The sequence below is a fragment of the Eschrichtius robustus genome, chromosome 15 (assembly GCF_028021215.1).
Source record: "Eschrichtius robustus isolate mEscRob2 chromosome 15, mEscRob2.pri, whole genome shotgun sequence".
Classification (NCBI taxonomy): Eukaryota; Metazoa; Chordata; class Mammalia; order Artiodactyla; family Eschrichtiidae; genus Eschrichtius; species Eschrichtius robustus.
In genome coordinates, this window is record NC_090838.1 from 83,850,024 (window position 1) to 83,871,024 (window position 21,001).

At 39.5% G+C, this 21,001-nt stretch overlaps 1 protein-coding gene across 2 annotated transcripts in view; it reads right to left on the reverse strand.

The window, feature by feature from the left end:
- Window positions 1-340: 340 nt before the first annotated feature.
- The window catches only part of POLR1B (RNA polymerase I subunit B), a 31,165-nt gene continuing 10,504 nt past the window's right edge, over window positions 341-21,001 (reverse strand). The window contains exons 8-16 of one of the 2 annotated variants that reach the window (XM_068564524.1): window positions 18,989-19,160; window positions 17,598-17,879; window positions 16,323-16,456; window positions 6,359-6,529; window positions 5,624-5,785; window positions 3,377-3,568; window positions 2,698-2,951; window positions 2,284-2,393; window positions 1,509-1,771 (exon numbers count right to left, since the gene is read on the reverse strand). In XM_068564524.1, coding sequence (XP_068420625.1) covers window positions 1,683-1,771; window positions 2,284-2,393; window positions 2,698-2,951; window positions 3,377-3,568; window positions 5,624-5,785; window positions 6,359-6,529; window positions 16,323-16,456; window positions 17,598-17,879; window positions 18,989-19,160 — 1,566 coding nt within the window. In that variant the 3' untranslated portion in view covers window positions 1,509-1,682. Of the gene's footprint in view, window positions 1,772-2,283; window positions 2,394-2,697; window positions 2,952-3,376; window positions 3,569-5,623; window positions 5,786-6,358; window positions 6,530-16,322; window positions 16,457-17,597; window positions 17,880-18,988; window positions 19,161-21,001 lie in introns of both variants that reach the window. The other variant, XM_068564523.1, reaches the window with a different exon arrangement.

Consider the following 21,001-nt stretch of genomic DNA (forward strand, 5'->3'; position numbering starts at 1 on the left):
GGCCTAGTTGCTCCGCGGCATGTGGGATCTTCCCAGACCAGGGCTCAAACCCGTGTCCCCTGCATTGGCAGGCAGACTCTCAACCACTGCGCCACCCGGGAAGCCCATACCATTCAGTTTTATCGCTCTTTTCTTCAATAAATAATACATTATTTTTTGTTATACCAAGACCCAGTTTCTAGAGACACATATCAATCTTTTGAACAGCTGTTTTTATGGGGCGATACATTCATCTGTGTTCTATCCATAGTCCATAGGGTAGATATCAAGTTCAGTGTTCTTACCATAAAAACACCAAGAAACAAAACAAAAACAACAACAACCCAAAGGAGCACAAGGAAACTTTTGGAGGTGACATTTATTACCATGATTGTGGTGATCATTCACAAGTGTATGCATATGTTCAAACCCACCAAATTATATACACTAAATATGTGCATTTTTTGGTATAACCATTACACTTCAAAAAAGCTGTTAAAAAAATCTTCTATCTTTGTTTTTACTTCAAGAAAATACAAAACTACATATATATGTCTTACATTGTTTATTTATATTGGACTGCTCTGCTCTACATGGACAAATAAATGTTTGACAGTCACTGCCTGCTGAAAGCAGGATATGAAGAACCTGGGTGTGGAAAGACTTTTCCCTGAATATCCTTCTATTTATCAGTGTATCATTTGTAAAGAACAACAAATATACTGAAAATCATCTTCAGTAGTTATTATACCAGAGCAACTCAGAAACTCTGCATTCTTAGTTGCCAGGTCTTGGTTGAGAACTCTTAACCTTTAAAAACTCCAGAGTAACTATTAACAGCTTCAATGAACTAAAGTTACATTTTGTTTTAATCTGATAGCAATCTTGACCCAAAAGGCCAGCATCAAGTTAAAGGATATCCAGTTTCACTTTGACGTTCATAGCTGCCAGTTCAGCTACAAAATACCGAAAGACGTAAGGCACAGAAACAGTGTCAATGGTGTCACTGCGATTACACAGAGTACAGTTGTACTTCCTGTTGCGCATGGCAGACCACGATGGGGGTGGCTTCTCCAACAGCGGGGAGAGCAAACTACCACACTTCACACACACGTGGGCTACAGACCGATCCGAGCAGTTGAAGAGCCGGTCGTGAAGGAGAAAAGATGTACCATGAGCTAAAAGAGCATCCCGCTCCATCTCCCCAAAACGGATTCCACCCTGGACATTTCTTCCCCCGATAGGCTGGTTAGTGACTTTGTCTCTGGCTCCTGTTGTCCTAACTTGGAATTTGTCTGAGACCATGTGGCGTAAGCGTTGGTAATAAACCACACCTATGAAGATGTCTGCATCCAGCTCTAGCCCACTGATGCCACTGTACAACCTCTCAGTGCCATAGTAGTTGTAGCCAGCAGCCTTCAACATCTCACCAAAGTATTCCAGGGCCGAGTTCTCCTCTGAGAAGATGAAGGGCGTAGCATCATGGCAAAGACCATGTAAAGCTGCAGACTTCCCTGCCATACTCTCAATCAACATACCAATGGTCATGCGGGATGGAAAACCGTGAGGATTGAACAGAATGTCTGGAACCATCCCGCTCTCAGTGAATGGCATGTCCTCAACTGGCCACAGTCTGCTCAAGATGCCCTTCTGCCCATGACGACTGGCAAATTTATCCCCGATAGTTGGGTTCCGAGGGACTCTCATCGTGATGCAAACACACTTGAATTTGCCATTTCCAGTGTCATTACTGCACACTTTGATGTTATCCACAATACAATTTTCTTTACTCCTAGGAAAAAATAAACCAGACAAAAATGTCAAAATGTATAGAGATACTAAGTTTTACTGATATATTTAGTGCTTCATAAAGGATATTTGCAAAACTTATTCTCACCTCTATTCTCCAAATACAAATAGAGCTGGTATCCCTAAAAGTATTTATGAATAGGGCTACTGATTATGTTCACTATAGAACTGTGTTCATCTGAAAGAATACTAGCAAGAAAGGCAGCTGAAGACCTACTACTGAAACCAATTTTACCGTTGTAAAATAAGCTTAAAATTTTTATTTTTATTAAGAGGTATAATGAACTCAACATTTTAGCTAGGAAACACTACTAACAACATGTCTGAGAGAGATGCTCAAGTTTGAATAATATAGTTTTAAAATAAATCACAGGGGCTTCCCTGGTGGCGCAGTGGTTGAGAATCTGCCTGCCAATGCAGGGGACACGGGTTTGAGCCCTGGTCTGGGAAGATCCCACATGCCACGGAGCAACTGGGCCCGTGAGCCACAATTACCGAGCCTGCGCGTCTGGAGCCTGTCCTCCGCAACAAGAGAGGCCGCGATGGTGAGAGGCCCGTGCACCGTGATGAAGAATGGTCCCCACTTGCCACAACTAGAGAAAGCCCTCGCACAGAAACGAAGACCCAACACAGTCATTAATTAATTAATTAATTAATTTTTAAAAAATAAAAAAAAAATCACAAATAACTGATCAATTATAGTAGACTGACAAGAAAAGTAGAAAAACAAAGGTAGTACAACAGACCACAGAACTTTGTCTCATTTAAGAAAGGTCCATTCAGTTAATAACTAAGCTACCACTTATATTTTCTCCCAAAGTTCTCCTGTTGAAAAATAACTTTCATTGACCTCCAGTAATCTCACTGAGAAACAGCCTTTAACAAATAGCACTGGTTACGTGAACTTACTTATAGTACATCACAAAGCTTTCCCCGGTGTTGAGGTTCAGGTAGCTGTAATATGGATCTCCATACTGCAGCTGTGCTCCAATAAATGGCAATCCGTCATCATCCAACTTCTGCAGAATCCGTGGGTCACCAGGTTTGACTCCAAACACCAGACTATCATCTCCTTGTTTGATTTTTTCAGACAGATCTATACACTCGGACTTGTAGACACTTCCATGGGCAAAGCCTCGTTCCCAAGAGGCCTTATTCACAATCTGTGAAGTCAAAGAATCAGTAAGAGACTGAGACCAAATGAGAGTTTTCAAAATAAAGCCGGTTAGAATTACAACTGGTTTAGGCATTCGATTTTAAAACTATCCACATTTCCTAAATCACCTATGCTAACTATTAAAATCCAGACACATATAAAGGTAGATATCTCCAAGACTACTTTACATTCATTCAACATCTACTTACACTATGCACTCAAATAGGCAGGCTATATGCATATGAATATTTAGTGATACCCCTCAAGGCTTGTCACTTTTAACTTAGACCAGGAATTAACTATTTAACAGAATAGTCACGCACCAAATACCAGGCACTTGGGCACACAAGAAATACTCCTTCAGTGATCTGATGGTAAACAAAAAAGTTAAAAACGAAAAAGCATGGAACTACATCTCTTGGTAAAACTTACCATGGCATCTTCCATATCATAGCCAGTGTAAGAAATAACAGCAACAATGGCATTTGTCCCAATTGGATAGTTATCCATGTCATAATAATCATACATGTATGGTCTCACTAAAGGGCTTTGTGGAGTCTGAAGACGATACAGTTTATTATCTGACCGGGCTTGAAAAGTGAGGAGTGGAAAGCCCATAGTCTGCTTACCTACAAAGGGAAAAAAATTAGCATTTCGGTTTTTCCTCCTTGATTACAAAGGTGACATATAAAATTGGAAACTAAATATTCATCATAGGGGAATGAATAAATAAATTAATCATGCTGGTTATGTTTACTACAGACTAATAATTGGGGTGAAAATGAAGTAGACAAATGCATATCAACGTGACCCATGAAAACAATGCTGAATGAGAAAAAGTACAGAATGACATTTAATATGATGCATTCATGTACATTTGCCACACAGCCCAAACAATTCTAGACCTAGTTTATGGACGCACATGTAATATAATAAAAGCATAAAAAGGGGATGTAAAGGATATATACAAACTACAGGATATTACTACTACTGGGGGGAGAGATGGAGTGACAGAAACTATTATCTAATTAGACTACTTTCTTACACACAGACACACAGACACAGTAAGATGTTGGTATTTGTAAATTGTGCATAGTGAGGTAGGTACAGGGGGCAGGTAAGACGCTTCTTTGTACTATTACCTTACAGTACAGAGAATCAATTCAAAACAAAATGATTTTAAAAACTAAAATAATATATACACAGGGGAATTTTTTAAAAAAAGAGAGACTTCCAGTTTCCAGTATAGAGAGCTACTCCTACAATATCACCCCCAACATGTAAGTATAAAATCCAGAAAAGAAAATCAACTACATACATATACACACTACCTGAAAGCACTGAAATGTAATAAAAAATAGAAATTAGAGAGGGATTAACATTTGGACAAAAGGAACTTCAGAGTGAATTTCCAGTTTTTTCAGTTTTTAATGTCTTGTTTCTTGTTTTTAATTTTTTGCCTGATGGCTCAGTCAGTGTAGTGGCTAAAGCTCAGAAACCCACAGTCTTATTGGCTTGAAGAATCAAGGAACAGAGTTCAGAGCATGACAGCAATTGGAAATGTAAGGGGGGAAATTTTGGAAAGGAGAGACCCATAAAGGGAGAGCCTTACATTCTGCATATAAACTGAGTCCAAATCTTTGGTGGACTCCGTCCAGCACTATGTTTTGTGGGACAGACATGAGCAGCCTACCTAAGGCTAAAGCGTGCACTTCAACAGCTGCTCAGCTAGCTGCCAGTAATCTAAAAACCAGCCCTCTTCCGAGGAACAGAATAGAATCTAGTCTTTACAACATATTTTCCGTCCACAATCCAATCCAATATTATTAGACATACAAAGAAACAGGAAAACATGCCCAAGACTCAAGAAAAATGCAATCAATGGAGACTGATCCTGAGATGACCCAAATGTTGGAATTGGCAGACAATGATTTAAAAATACCTGTTATAACTATGCTCATGTAATGAAAAATATGTTCACGATGAATGTAGATAAGACTCTCAGATAAAACAGAAACTATACAAATGAAACAAATGGAAGCTCTAAGCTAAAAAATTAAGTTTCTGAAATAAAAATGCACTAGATGACAGTGAACATGATAGATCAATAAAAATGATCCAATCTGAAGAAGAAAAAAAGATTGAAAAAAGAGAACAAAAATCAGTGGCTTATGGGACAATACTAAAAGGCATAACATATATGATGCATAACTGAAGTCTCAGGAGATGAGAGAATGAGGCAGAAGCAATATTTTTAGAAATAATGGCAGAAAACCATACAGATTTAATTTTTTAAAACAGATTTAAGGGACTTCCCTGGTGGCGCAGTGGTTAAGAATCCGCCTGCCAATGCAGGGGACACAGGTTTAAGCCCTGGTCCAGGAAGATCCCACATGCCGTGGAGCAACTAAGCCCATGCACCACAACTACTGAGCCCACGTGCCACAACTACTGAAGCCCGAGTGCCTAGAGCCCGTGCTCCGCAACAAGAGAAGCCACCACAATGAGAAGCCTGCGCATTGCGACGAAGAGTAGCCCCCGCTCGCCGCAACTAGAGAAAGCCCGCGCGCAGCAACGAAGACCCAACCCAGCCAAAAATAAAAAATAAATTAAATAAATAAATTAAAAAAAAAAAACCAAGCCCTTTTCTTCTGTGACTACCACCACCTTCCCCTCCACCTTACCCATCTGGCACTGGTACATGTTTCTCGGACTCTGGTTGTGATCAGAGAAAGGGATGAAGCTGGCGATCACACTCAGCAGGCTGTGAGGGAAGAGCTCCTGGTGGGTGGTAACTCCAGCCAAAACCTCATCCTCAGAGACAGCAACATTCATGAAGATCTGGAAAAGAGGAAGGACGAGGAAGTTCAGGGCACAAAATAACTGTGACTGCTGACACGTATTAGCCCTCTCTCTCAGAGTTTAGTTCTCACAGGCTTGAAAGAAAAACTTCCCACCCAGCATCATGAACACTGAAGGGATCCACAGTTAGAAATACCACACGCCTTACACGCTTCATTCTATATCTACCCTGGTCCAATTGTGAAGGGAGATAGGAAGGAGGAAAATTTTTTTTAAAGTAGCACAAAGCCCAGAGTTTTGCAACTGCAGAAATGTAGGCAAAGATTGAGAGTGATTCTAACGGAATGTTTCAGTCTCACCACCCGAGGCAGAGCTGGCTGCCAAGGAACGTGTTGAGCGGGATGGGAAAGGCAAGTAATGCGACTGCCAACCCTCTCTCAAGTTTGATGAGTATGAAAACTGCTTCATGCTGGTCACAGAAGAGGCAGAAAATAAGCTTTGACTTTCTTTCAAATGCCCCGACTGTAATTACAACAGTAACACTTTTAAAAAAGAAATAGTTACTGAGTCTCTGAAAGTTGCATACTATACAATCACACATAGTCTATGTACCTGTTCCATAGTTCCAATTAGTTCTTCTTTGCCCAATTCCAAGTTCTGCACAGGCCGCACCAGTCTACAAGGAGTGGTAAAAAGGTACAGTCCTGGGTACAGACTTGGTTTTCCTGTCATGGGGATCAGGACCACCTCCATCCAGGGAGGAATTCTTTTTTCTCTCAAAACCTGTTTCCAATTAAAAAAAAAAAGAGTTCAGTTAAGAATAAATGAAGTATTTTACATCTATCTCCCCAGCCACCCAGGAGGTGGGTATAGTGGAGAAGCAGATCAAATGTGAAAAGCAACATCTTTAGAATTAAATCAGTTTTGCAGGTAATAAACCTAGTGCCCTGCCAGTCTCAACCCCACACAGACGGCCATTCGCCCCATATCCAGAGTTGGCAAAAGCCCTACTTTCTTGGGGGCTCAGTCCCAGCATCAGGCAAACTGCGTACAACTGAGACTGGGGAAAAGGTAAACGAAGAATGTGTGTGTAGACATACTAAATGAAATTCTATCCTCTGATGTCTAAAACATAGATTACTGGGGACTTCCCTGGTGGTCCAGTGGCTAAGACTCTGTGCTCCCACTGCAGAGGGCCCAGGTTCGATCCCTGGTCAGGGAACTAGATCCCACATGCCACAAGTAAGAGGTCACATGCCGCAACTAAAAGGTCACATGCCGTAACTAAAAGATCCCGCACGCCGCAACGAAGATCCCACGTGCCTCGACTAACACCCGGCGCAGCCAAATAAATAAATACTAAAACAATAAATAAATAAATAAATAATATACAGATTACTGGTGTTATTTTAAAATGTATTCAGTGAAAAGGCCCTTCCACCTGGGAATTAAAAAACAAAAAACAAGCAAAGAAACCTTCTATGAACTCCTGGGTGAAAGGAGATATATGAACTAAAATTACAGAAATGTGAAAAACTAACAAAACCAGTATAGCAGAACTTATGGCAATTCACAGTTAAATTATCAATAAAATGAAAGAATGAAAATAAATGAATTAATTCTTAGCTCAAAAGCTAAAACAACAAAACAAAGTACAAGAAATCAAACTGAAAGTAAAATCTGAAATTAATGAGGCAGAGTACAGAAAAACATTCAAATTAATAAACCAAAAAATTCTCAGTTCTTAAATTAACAGTACCCACTACTTGATCTAATCAAAAGGAGGGGATGAATATATTGAGTAAAAAACGGCAAAGGGGGAAAAAAAACTATTGGAACAAAATTTTAAAACCATGGGTCGCTTTGCATATCTCTCTGAAACCAAGATGAAATGAATAAAATTCAGGTTACCAGAACAGGCCGCAACAGAGATGAAAAGATTAAAGACCAACTTCTATATTAGAAATAAAGGTATCAAGGAGCTATCCCCAAAGAAAGCACTAGAGCCGGATGATTTCACAGGTGAATTCTAGAAGACCTAAGACCAGATGACCCAACGCTGCACAAACTGTTTCGGAGCACTGAAAACTAAGGAAAACTTTCTAATTCTTTTTATAAAGCAGCAATTTGTAAATGTTGATTATAAAAAATCTTAAATAAAATATTAGTCTTTAAGGAAGTATTAGTATTTATTAAGTATTAAAATAATGACCAAGTGGGATTTATTCCAGGAATTTAAGACTCATTACTCATCATTATTATTAGAGAATGATCATTGTTAGGGAATGAATTAACATAATACACTTAATACGTCTAAGGGGAAAAACTCACAATTTTTTCCTCCATGGATGCCAAAAAATTAAACATAGAATTACCATATGATTCAGCAATTCCACTTCTAAGTATACACCCAAAAGAACTGTGTGTGACACACACACACACAGGACTATTATTCAGCCATAAAAAGGAATGAAATTCCAACACATGTTACAAAACAGATGAACTCTGAAAACATTATGCTAAGTGAAATAAGCCAGATACAAAAGGACAAATATTGTATGGTTTATTATGTACCACTTACACGAGGTACCTAGCAAAGTTAAATTCATGAACAAAGTAGAATAGTGGTTACCAGAAACTGGGGAAAGAGGGAATGGGGAGTTACTGTTGAATGGGTACAGAGGTTCAGTTTGGGATGATGAAAAAGTTTGGAAGATGGATAATGGTGATGGTTGCACAACAAAAGGAATGTACTTAATGTCACTGAACTGCACACTTGAAAACTGTTAATGATAAATTTTGTTCTATATATTTACAGAACAACCCAGGGACCAGTCCAGAGTAGTTCCCACTAGCTAAATCTGACACAATTTGAGCATCAAAATAAATGATAGTAAGAGAACACTCATGAAATAAAATAAGCATCTATAAATCCACGCTAATAAATGAACACATAAATAAATGGAAACAGGAAAACTCTACCTTACATGATAGCAACTAATAAACATAGAACAAATGATGGCATTAGAAAACAACCATTTGGCAACCATTACAGTAATAACTAACTCAGCAAAGAATCATCAATGGAATGGTAATAAATTTGCAAAGAATTCATCAACTAGTGGGTGAAAATTTGATGAGGAAAAGGGCTTTCACAGAGCTTCCAAATCTCTCTCTACATATTACTTATTACAGAAAAAATCAGTAATAGTACAGTGGACTTAATCTAAAGAAGAGAATCTTAAAGTGATCAAAGTTAATGTCACCAGCCAAAAGACCAGCCAACATCAAGTGCCTCCTGAAAAGATATCCTGAATCTCATCATAAAAAAGCTACATAAAACAAGAGTGTCTACAAAACTGGCCTGTACTCTTCAAAAAAAAAAAAAAAAAGTCAGACATTAAAGGCTGAGGAACTGTTCCAGATTAAAGGAGAAGAAACAGGCCAACTACGTGTTAACACGTGATTCTGGACTTGGTCCCAGACAAGGAAGAAAAAAACTAGCTATAAAGGACACTATTCAAGACATAATGGAATAATCTGAATATCAGCTGTGGATTCCACCAACCTGACCTTCCCTAATTTTGGTAAGTGCACTGTGGTTAATGAAGAGAAAATCCTTGTTCTTAGAAAATATACACGAAAATCTTCATGGAAAAGGGGACACATCTGTACACTGCTCTCAAACGTTCAGAACCAAGATGTAGGGCTTCCCTGGTGGCGCAGTGGTTGGGAGTCTGCCTGCCAATGCAGGGGACACGGGTTCGAGCCCTGGTCTGGGAAGATCCCACATGCCGCGGAGCGACTGGGCCCGTGAGCCACAATTACTGAGCCTGCGCGTCTGGAGCCTGTGCTCCGCAACAAGAGAGGCCGCGATAATGAGAGGCCCGCGCACCGCGATGAAGAGTGGCCCCCGTAGATAGCCTCAACCACCAGAGGGCAGACAGCAGAAGCAAGAAAAACTACAATCCTGCAGCCTGTGGACCAAAAACCACAGTTACAGAAAGATAGACAAGATGAAAAGGCAGAGGGCTATGTACCAGATGAAGAAACAAGAAAAAACCCCAGAAAAACAACTAAATGAAGTGGAGATAGGCAACCTTCCAGAAAAAGAATTCAGAATAACGATAGTGAAGATGATCCAGGACCTCGGAATAAGAATGGAGGCAAAGATCGAGAAGATGCAAGAAATGATTAACAAAGACCTAGAAGAATTAAAGAACAAACAAACAGAGATGACCAATACAATAACTGAAATGAAAACTACACTAGAAGGAATCAATAGCAGAATAACTGAGGCAGAAGAACGGATAAGTGACCTGGAAGACAGAATGGTGGAATTCACTGCTGCGGAACAGACTAAAGAAAAAAGAATGAAAAGAAATGAAGACAGCCTAAGAGACCTCTGGGACAACATTAAACGCAACAACATTCGCCTTATAGGGGGTCCCAGAAGGAGAAGAGAGAGAGAAAGGACCAGAGAAAATATTTGAAGAGATTATAGTCGAAAACTTCCCTAACATGGGAAAGGAAATAGCCACCCAAGTCCAGGAAGCGCAGAGAGTCCCATACAGGATAAACCCAAGGAGAAACACACCAAGACACATAGTAATCAAAGTGGCAAAAATTAAAGACAAAGAAAAATTATTGAAAGCAGCAAGGGAAAAACGACAAATAACATACAAGGGAACTCCCATAAGGTTAACAGCTGATTTCTCAGCAGAAACTCTGCAAGCCAGAAGAGAGTGGCATGATATACTTAAAGTGATGAAAGGGAAGAACCTACAACCAAGATTATTCTACCCGGCAAGGATCTCATTTAGATTTGATGGAGAAATCAAAAGCTTTACAGACAAGCAAAAGCTAAGAGAATTCAGCACCACCAAACCAGCTCTACAACAAATGCTAAAGGAACTTCTCTAAGTGGGAAACACAAGAGAAGAAAAGGACCTACAAAAACAAACCCAAAACAATTAAGAAAATGGTCATAGGAACATACATATCGATAATTACCTTAAACGTGAATGGATTAAATGCCCCAACCAAAAGACATAGACTGGCTGAATGGATACAAAAACAAGACCCATATATATATGCTGTCTACAAGAGACCCACTTTAGACCTAGGGACACATACAGACTGAAAGTGAGGGGATGGAAAAAGATATTCCATGCAAATGGAAATCAAAAGAAAGCTGGAGTAGCTATACTCATATCGGATAAAATAGACTTTAAAATAAAGAATGTTACAAGAGACAAGGAAGGACACTACATAATGATCAAGGGATCAATCCAAGAAGAAGATATAACAATTATAAATATATATGCACCCAACATAGGAACACCTCAATACATAAGGCAACTGCTAACAGCTATAAAAGAGGAAACTGACAGTAACACAATCATAGTGGGGGACTTTAACACCTCACTTACACCAATGGACAGATCATCCAAAATGAAAATAAATAAGGAAACAGAAGCTTTAAATGACACAATAGACCAGATAGATTTAATTGATATATATAGGACATTCCATCCAAAAACAGCAGATTACACTTTCTTCTCAAGTGCGCACGGAACATTCTCCAGGATAGATCACATCTTGGGTCACAAATCAAGCCTCAGTAAATTTAAGAAAATTGAAATCATATCAAGCATCTTTTCTGACCACAACGCTATGAGATTAGAAATCAATTACAGGGAAAAAAACGTAAAAAAGACAAACACATGGAGGCTAAACAATACGTTACTAAATAACCAAGAGATCACTGAAGAAATCAAAGAGGAAACCAAAAAATACCTAGAGACAAATGACAATGAAAACACGACGACCCAAAACCTATGGGATGCAGCGAAAGCAGTTCTAAGAGGGAAGTTTATAGCTATACAAGCCTACCTAAAGAAACAAGAAAAATCTCAAGTAAACAATCTAACCTTACACCTAAAGGAACTAGAGAAAGAAGAACAATCAAAACCCAAAGTTAGCAGAAGGAAAGAAATCATAAAGATCAGAGCAGAAATAAATGAAATAGAAACAAAGAAAACAATAGCAAAGATCAATAAAACTAAAAGTTGGTTCTTTGAGAAGATAAACAAAATTGATAAGCCATTAGCCAGACTCATCAAGAAAAAGAGGGAGAGGACTCAAATCAATAAAATCAGAAATGAAAAAGGAGAAGTTACAACAGACACCGCAGAAATACAAAGCATCCTAAGAGACTACTACAAGCAACTTTATGCCAATAAAATGGACAACCTGGAAGAAATGGACACATTTTTAGAAAGGTATAACCTTCCAAGACTAAACCAGGAAGAAACAGAAAATATGAACAGACCAATCACAAGTAATGAAATTGAAACTGTGATTAAAAATCTTCCAACAAACAAAAGTCCAGGACCAGATGGCTTCACAGGTGAATTCTATCAAACATTTAGAGAAGAGCTAACACCTATCCTTCTCAAACTCTTCTAAAAAATTGCAGAGGAAGGAACACTCCCAAACTCATTCTATGAGGCCACCATCACCCTGATACCAAAACCAGACAAAGACACTACAAAAAAAGAAAATTACAGACCAATATCACTGGTGAATATAGATGCAAAAATCCTCAACAAAATCCTAGCAAACAGAATCCAACAACACATTAAAAGGATCATACACCACGATCAAGTGGGATTTATCCCAGGGATGCAAGGATTCTTCAATATACGCAAATCAATCAATGTGATACACCATATTAACAAATTGAAGAATAAAAACCATATGATCATCTCAATAGATGCAGAAAAAGCTTTTGACAAAATTCAACACCCATTTATGATAAAAACTCTCCAGAAAGTGGGCATAGAGGGAACCTACCTCAACATAATAAAGGCCATATATGACAAACCCACCGCAAACATCATTCTCAATGGTGAAAAACTGAAAGCATTTCCTCTAAGATCAGGAACGAGACAAGGATGTCCACTCTCACCACTATTATTCAACATAGTTCTGGAAGTCCTAGCCACGGCAATCAGAGAAGAAAAAGAAATAAAAGGAATACAAATTGGAAAAGAAGAAGTAAAACTGTCACTGTTTGCGGATGACATGATACTATACATAGAGAATCCTAAAACTGCCACCAGAAAACTCCTAGAGCTAATTAATGAATATGGTAAAGTTGCAGGATACAAAATTAATGCACAGAAATCTCTTGCATTCCTATACACTAATGATGAAAAATCTGAAAGAGAAATTATGGAAACACTCCCATTTACCATTGCAACAAAAAGAATAAAATACCTAGGAATAAACCTACCTAGGGAGACAAAAGACCTGTATGCAGAAAACTATAAGACACTGATGAAAGAAATTAAAGATGACACCAACAGATGGAGAGATATACCATGTTCTTGGATTGGAAGAATCAACATTGTGAAAATGAGTATACGACCCAAAGCAATCTACAGATTCAATGCAATCCCTATCAAATTACCAATGGCATTTTTTGCAGAACTAGAACAAATCATCTTAAAATTTGTATGGAGACACAAAAGACCCCGAATAGCCAAAGCAGTCTTGAGGGAAAAAAACAGAGCTGGAGGAATCAGACTCCCTGTCTTCAGACTATACTACAAAGCTACAGTAATCAAGACAATATGGTACTGGCACAAAAACAGAAACATAGATCAATAGAACAAGATAGAAAGCCCAGAGATTAACCCACGCACCTATGGTCAACTAATCTATGACAAAGGAGGCAAAGATATACAATGGAGAAAAGACAGTCTCTTCAATAAGTGGTGCTGGGTAAACTGGACAGCTACATGTAAAAGAATGAAATTAGAATACTTCTTAGCACCATACACAAAAATAAACTCAAAATGGATTAGAGACCTAAATATAAGACTGGACACTATAAAACTCTTAGAGGAAAACATAGGAAGAACACTCTTTGACATAAATCACAGCAAGATCTTTTTTGATCCACCTCCTAGAGTAATGGAAATAAAAACAAAAATAAACAAATGGGACCTAATGAAACTTCAAAGCTTTTGCACAGCAAAGGAAACCATAAACAAGACGAAAAGACAACCCTCAGAATGGGAGAAAATATTTGCAAACGAATCAACGGACAAAGGATTAATCTCCAAAATATATAAACAGCTCATTCAGCTCAATATTAAAGAAACAAACACCCCAATCCAAAAATGGGCAGAAGACCTAAATAGACATTTCTCCAAAGAAGACATACAGGCGGCCACGAAGCACATGAAAAGATGCTCAACATCACTAATTATTAGAGAAATGGAAATCAAAACTACAATGAGGTATCACCTCACTCCGGTTAGAATGGGCATCATCGGAAAATCTACAAACAACAAATGCTGGAGAGGGTGTGAAGAAAAGGGAACCCTGTTGCACTGTTGGTGGGAATGTAAATTGATACAGCCACTATGGAGAACAATATGGAGGTTCCTTAAAAAACTAAAAATAGAATTACCATATGACCCAGCAATCCCACTACTGGGCATATACCCAGAGAAAACCGTAATTCAAAAAGACACATGCACCCAAATGTTCATTGCAGCACTATTTACAATAGCCAGGTCATGGAAGCAACCTAAATGCCCATCAACAGACGAATGGATAAAGAAGTTGTGGTACATATATACAATGGAATATTACTCAGCCATAAAAAGGAATGAAATTGAGTCATTTGTTGAGAAGTGGATGGATCTAGAGACTGTCATACAGAGTGAAGTAAGTCAGAAAGAGAAAAACAAATATCGTATATTAATGCATGTATGTGGAACCTAGAAAAATGGTACAGATGAGCCGGTTTGCAGGGCAGAAGTTGAGACACAGATGTAGAGAATGGACATATGGACACCAAGGGGGGAAAACTGCGGTGGGGTGGGGATGGTGGTGTGCTGAATTGGGCGATTGGGATTGACATGTATACGCTGATGTGTATAAAATTGATGCCTAATAAGAACCCGCAGTATAAAAAAACAAACAAACAAAACAACTAATACTAAACTTTCATTGGGTTATTTGTATGGAAATATGTTAATATAAATGTTTCAGACATTACATGAAATTTCTAAAAATCTTATATTTGTATTTGTATGGAAATATGTTAATATAAATGTTTCAGACATTACATGAAATTTCTAAAAATCTTGTATTTGTATGGAAATATGTATGGAAATATATTAATATAAATGTTTCAGACATTACATGAAATTTCTAAAAATCTTATATGTTCTGGTATAATGTTATAAGTAATAATCCTAGTTATTACTTTAAAATGTATATCGCAGAAATAACTAATTTTCTTGTCAACTGCATTATTATGAACTTTCATCAAATCTTTAACTGTGGTCATTTTTAAGTCTTTTGTCATTTACAGACAGTTCTGGGTGTACTCTGATGCTTTTGCAAATATGTTCCTATAAAAGGGTTTCATCTTCAAGAAATTCATGGAAAAGACTCTGACAAGTACAGGTTTCTGGTAACTGACTGTACTGCTGAACTGAATGAATAAGCATTTTCAGAACTCTAATGAAAAACTGATGAACTCATAAAAGTGCTAACAAAAGATCAAGATGGAAAAAAAAATTAATTACATGGGACTGAGTGAACTGATGATGATGAGTATAATTTTTGTGACTTTCTGTCTGAATTAAAAAAAAAAAAAATCCCACAAGGACTCAGAGGCAAAGAATATACAAATCAATTTTGCACTGCAAAATAAAGGAGCTGTTACAGTGGAGGATTACTGGACTTAATGTCAATATTATGACATAGTATGAGTGTGTTTCATGTTTGGTAATTGCAATCATTGTTGCTTTTGTTGTGGTCATCCATGTACAATGCTTGGTGTCAGTCTATCTATCTCTTGTAAAAATAAAATACAGTGTGTGTGTGTGTGTGTGTGTGGAAAAAAAAAAAAAAAAAGAGTGGCCCCCACTTGCCGCAACTAGAGAAAGCCCTCGCACAGAAACAAAGACCCAATACAGCCATAAATAAATAAATAAATAAATAAAAAATTTTTAAAAAAAGAACTAAGATGTACAGAGCATTTAGAAAAAGCATACAAATGATAAAGCACATGGGGCAAAAACAACTAAACAGGACAGAGCGTATACTACAAATTCGTCCTACTGCCAAACTAATGGCCATTATCTAAGCAACAAAGACTCTTATTAGGAGGAAATTTTAAAGATTAGTTTATTCAAAGAATGTCATTCTACTTGACTTTTAAAAAATGTATTTCAAGGGACTTCCCTGGTGGTCCAGTGGTTAAGACTCTGTGCTCCCAATGCAGGGAGCACGGGTTCGATCCCTGGTTGGGGAACTAAGATCCCACATGACGCATGGAGCAAATACCTGTCACTGACCATAACTGATGAGGTCAGTACAAGGCAAGATGCTGCCACCAGAGGGAATGTATGGGCACTTTTGTAATTAGCTTCTGACCTCCAGACCCCTTGACACTCGAGAATGCCCTGGGGCTACCTCAACAACTAGAAAATGACTGAAAACCTAAGACGGAAGGACAGAACAATTCACAGAGACTCAAGATCACCTTAAAATGTCGGAGAGAATCGGCAATGCCAGGAACAAGCTCCTTATCCACCCAGCCAACCATGACACCGTCCAGCAGGACAGGGTAGCACTCGCTGTACGGCCTCTGTGGAGCTCCATCAACTGGAGTGACGCCTGGTGAAGTGAGGAAACGGAATGATCACATCGGGATGCTTTTCCCAACATTTAACTTTCCCTCCAGATTCAACAAGTGCTTCATCATTTTAGCCATCTAGTCATCTTGTCTCTAAAGCGGAATGTTTTTGTATTGCCTGAGTAAATATCTAAATCATTTCAGCAAGGACCCCCCAAATCTACTGTCTCTAATTGCCAGTGAGGAGAGTAGCAGGGGGACAGGGGTTTAAGGGAGGCTTTTCCCTGTACACTTTTTGTATTTTGATTTCTGAGCCATGTAAATGTATTAACTTTTTCCCAAAAACCTAATTACATTTGATCCTCATTGTTCACATATCACAAATTCGCCTACTTGCTAAGATTTATTTGTAACCCCGATATCAATACTAGTGGCGCTTTTTTGATCATTTGAGGACATGCAGTGAAAATTCTGAATCGCCGGATACACGTGTTCCCAGCTGAGGTCAAACCAGGTGACGCACTGTTTCAGCTCATACTGTAAACAAGCGTCCTCTCCGCACTCTGTTCAGTGCCATGTTTTTTGCATCTTTGTACTTTTTTTTTTTTTTCATCTTTGTACTTTTGTTGGTGATTCTGCTGTTTATAATGGCCTTCAAGCACAGTGTGAAAGTGCTGGTTCCTAAGCACGAGGCCGTGCTGAGCCTTATGGAAAAATGTGTTAGATAAGCTTATCGTTACAGTGCTGTTGGCTGAGAGCTCAATATTAATGAATCAACAATATACATTAAATAAGGCGTCTTTAAACAGAAACACACATAAAGCAAGACTATGTACCAGCTGATGAAAACGCTGTGACAAGAGGCTCACAGGAACCTAATCTTTTGTTTCCCCAGGAACAACGGCTCAGTATCTGCTAATTCAGTGCCAGTGGTGACTTTACAGAAGTACTGCAAATACCAAGAATCGACTCTAATTAAATAAAGAACACTCTTCCATGAGCCATCAACACCTTCTGAAGACAGCAAGTGCTTTACAAAATGTCACAGGTTATCCACAGTGTTTCCACCCATCACCCTTACAAGAATTCTCTGCTCAACCCCCAAAGAAGCACAACTTAATAGCTTTGCACCTGTTAAAACCCACACAAGCAAACAAGACAAGACTGCTGTACACCACCTACCCAAGTTGCAGAGCAAAGCTGGAATCGATGCTGTATACACAAACTGTGTGACGACCTCACATATGGCGGTTAAGTGGTTCATCAGACCACAGGGCTCCCCGTCGGGGGTGTGCACGGGGCAGAGGAAACCCCAGGACTCCGGCAGCAGCCTGCGTACCGTGGTGGTCCGCATCTTGGCAAAATCTGCCCCTCGGTGCACACAGCGGAAATGGGAGAGATAGCGTATGAAGTTCAGCTTGTCAGCCACAACACAGAGTCCGGAGTGTTGCAGGAAGCCAAGACCTTAATAAAACAAATGTCACTGAAAATGGGCTAAACTTAAGGGAAAAAAAAAGCCTGTTTTTTACTGGAGGCTCTGATAAGATAAAACCTCAGAGTACACTAGAGATCAGAGAGTGGGTTATCACAAAGTTTACTCAGCTCTGGTGAGGGGAAGAGTTTAAAAACATAGTAAAGGGGCTTCCCTGGTGGCGCAGTGGTTGAGAGTCTGCCTGCCAATGCAGGGGATGCGGGTTCGAGCCCTGGTCTGGGAAGATCCCACATGCCGCAGAGCGGCTGGGCCCGTGAGCCACAATTACTGAGCCTGCGCGTCTGGAGCCTGTGCTCCGCAACAAGAGAGGCCGCGACAGTGAGAGGCCCGCGCACCGCGATGAAGAGTGGACCCCGCTTGCCGCAGCTGGAGAAAGCCCTCGCACAGAAATGAAGACCCAACACAGCCATAAATAAATAAAAAATAAAAAAATAAAAAAAAAAAATTTAAAAAAGAGGAATATTTCCATTTAAAAAAAAAAAAACAAAAAAAAAACATAGTAAAGATCCCCAGATTTCACAAATTGTATTAGCCTCGACTGTTTCTCCATCTCCTCTACACTATCTCCTTTGTGGGCAAACATTAAATGAGTAATAAAATAGCAAGTAATTAAATGGGATTCATCCAAGAGGGCTGGATAACACACAAGCGTTTGTTAGCCCTTAAGGAATCTGCACCAGTATCATCTGTTTAAAAAAAAAAAAAAAAGATTTCTGGGCCCTCAATAACCACTTTTTAAAGTTTTCCGGTCATTCTAATACAACTGGTTTAGGGAGGGGCATGTCTAACAACCCTCCCAGACAACCCATCTAGTTAACCTTTCCTCAGAGATCTAAGCTTTCTTTAGTTTTCTAGAAAGAGGCACAAGAAATGCATTTGATCATTAAAATTAGATTTCAGCTATACAGACAGCCTGTCTACAGCCCAATATACACCTGTCAAAATTTACAACGTGAAATCTGTCTTTAACGAGAGTAAGAAATTCACTTTTGAAAAGAATCTCTCTCAGCAATATATAAATCTACATTAAGCAAATAATTTGAAAATCATAACTAAATGAAGCCTCTCTATTTAATTTCACCTGTTTTAGAACGTAGATTCCCAGTAGCAAGAAGATATTCAAATGGTTTTGTAAGGTCTGTTCCCAGATTAAAAATCTTCAGCAAATTTTCAGTGTTTAAGGACACGTTGGTCTTCTGAGCCTTCTTGTCTATAGCTATTTTAATAGATACTAACCAAGCTTCCAATTTTTCCTGAAATAAGAAAAGAATTTAAATTTTTAGGTATTTTAATTACCACAAGTTGGATATTTACTCCTACATAACCTGCACATCCATAACAGAAGCCCACTAATTCATACATTTGACACGGAAAACTTCTAAACTATAAACCTGAAAAAACAGCTTTTCAAAGTACTATTACAGCTCAGACATTTCCTAAGGCAGAAGATAGACTTCTGCAGTGCTGAGTGTCGCCTCGGCACTGTGGGCCTCTGGCTGGACAGTTCTTCGTGACAAGGGGCTGTTCTGTGAGCTGTGGGACGGTACAGCAGCACCCCTGGCCCTTACCCACAAAAATGCCTCCAGACACTGTCAGAGGTCCCTTGGGGTGGAACAAAATCGCACCCAGTCGAGATTATCCACACTAATGGAAAAGAACCAAAGCTGGTTTGCTTGGGCCTTAGAAAAGTTTTTAATTCAAATGCTCTTACCAAACAGTCAAAAGACCTTCAACCCCAGAAACAGGCAACAACAACAAAGCCCTGAGACAAAGCAGCAGCCCGCTGTCCCAAGAACAAAACAACTAAGAAGAGCCCGAAGTCCCCAAATGACACCCAACACACAGGACCCCTGACATGCCAGTAGGAAAGACCGACACGTTCTTCTCATATAAAAGTTGAAACACAATGGAAAAGGAAGAGAAAACAAAAGAGAGGAGAGGAAAGAAGTCAGAGATGAGAAACAGAGATGTGGGTAAAATGCTCTGGAACTGGAGACGGGGAGGCGGAAAGAGTGAGCTCAACTTTCCTCCTGGGTCAGAGGCCTGCCCATGGTCTCTTCGAGGTCAGCTAGCATTTACTGGGCACGTACAACAAGCTGGTGCTCTGCATGTTTACTTCAGCCTCACAACAAACTTTTTCTCAGGAAGCACTGCATTATAGGACCTCTGAAAACCCATGGGCCAAATGCATTTCAGTATTAAGAATTTTTTAGGGTTCAGAAAGGTGACAGGCACACAGACCTTTTATTACCTAACACCCATGATGGAGACTGAGACACTGGCTCATAATCAAACACACTTCTACCCTGAAACACAAACTGTCATACTAAGTATAGCAAATGAAAGTCATAAACAGCCTCCTGTCGGTTCCGATCAGGTTTTGCTGCCAACTCTCATGTTTTTTTTGGTTCTCATACTTTCTGGATCTGGAATTGCAGGTGAGCGACTGTGGACGTCTGTGCGGTCTGCACACTCAGTACAAGCAGAAGCAAGCGAGAGCCCTCCAGCAAGCCTTCCCATGAGGCTCACCAGCCTCTCTGGTAAGAGGGCTAATCCGAAGAGATGGGCGGACAAGCCTGTGGAGAGCGAGGCAGCGCTGAGAAGGAAGAACAGCAGCTCCCCATCTGCTCTCACAGTTCAGAGGGGAATCGCTTCAGCGTCCCTCACTCCCCAACCCTGTTAAGCAGCCTCGGACCCAATCACAGGGCCCTCAGTCTCTGTGGCAACACTCACTGAGATGGTTATACAAGCCTGTCATTCATATCAGGTCACTGTCGTGTACCTTCTGACGATTGCTTTCATGTCCCGAATTCAGAGGTTTAAAAGCTTGAGTATATCGGAGGCAAAGGTAAGGAAATCAGACACTTTTAAGCAATGAATTCTCTGAAAAAGTCCCAAGTTTCCTTTCCGCTGTTGCTGAAACAGGTCACCTTGGTAATGTCGTGCAACTGAAGATACTTCTAACATGGCCGGCTCCCAACGAACCCACATGCTTCAGTTTAAGGAGGAGGGAAATGTAAATTAGTCTTTAAAGGTGACTGAAACTTCTGCCTGATTTGAATTTTTATCAGGGAAACTCTAGGCTACCAAAATT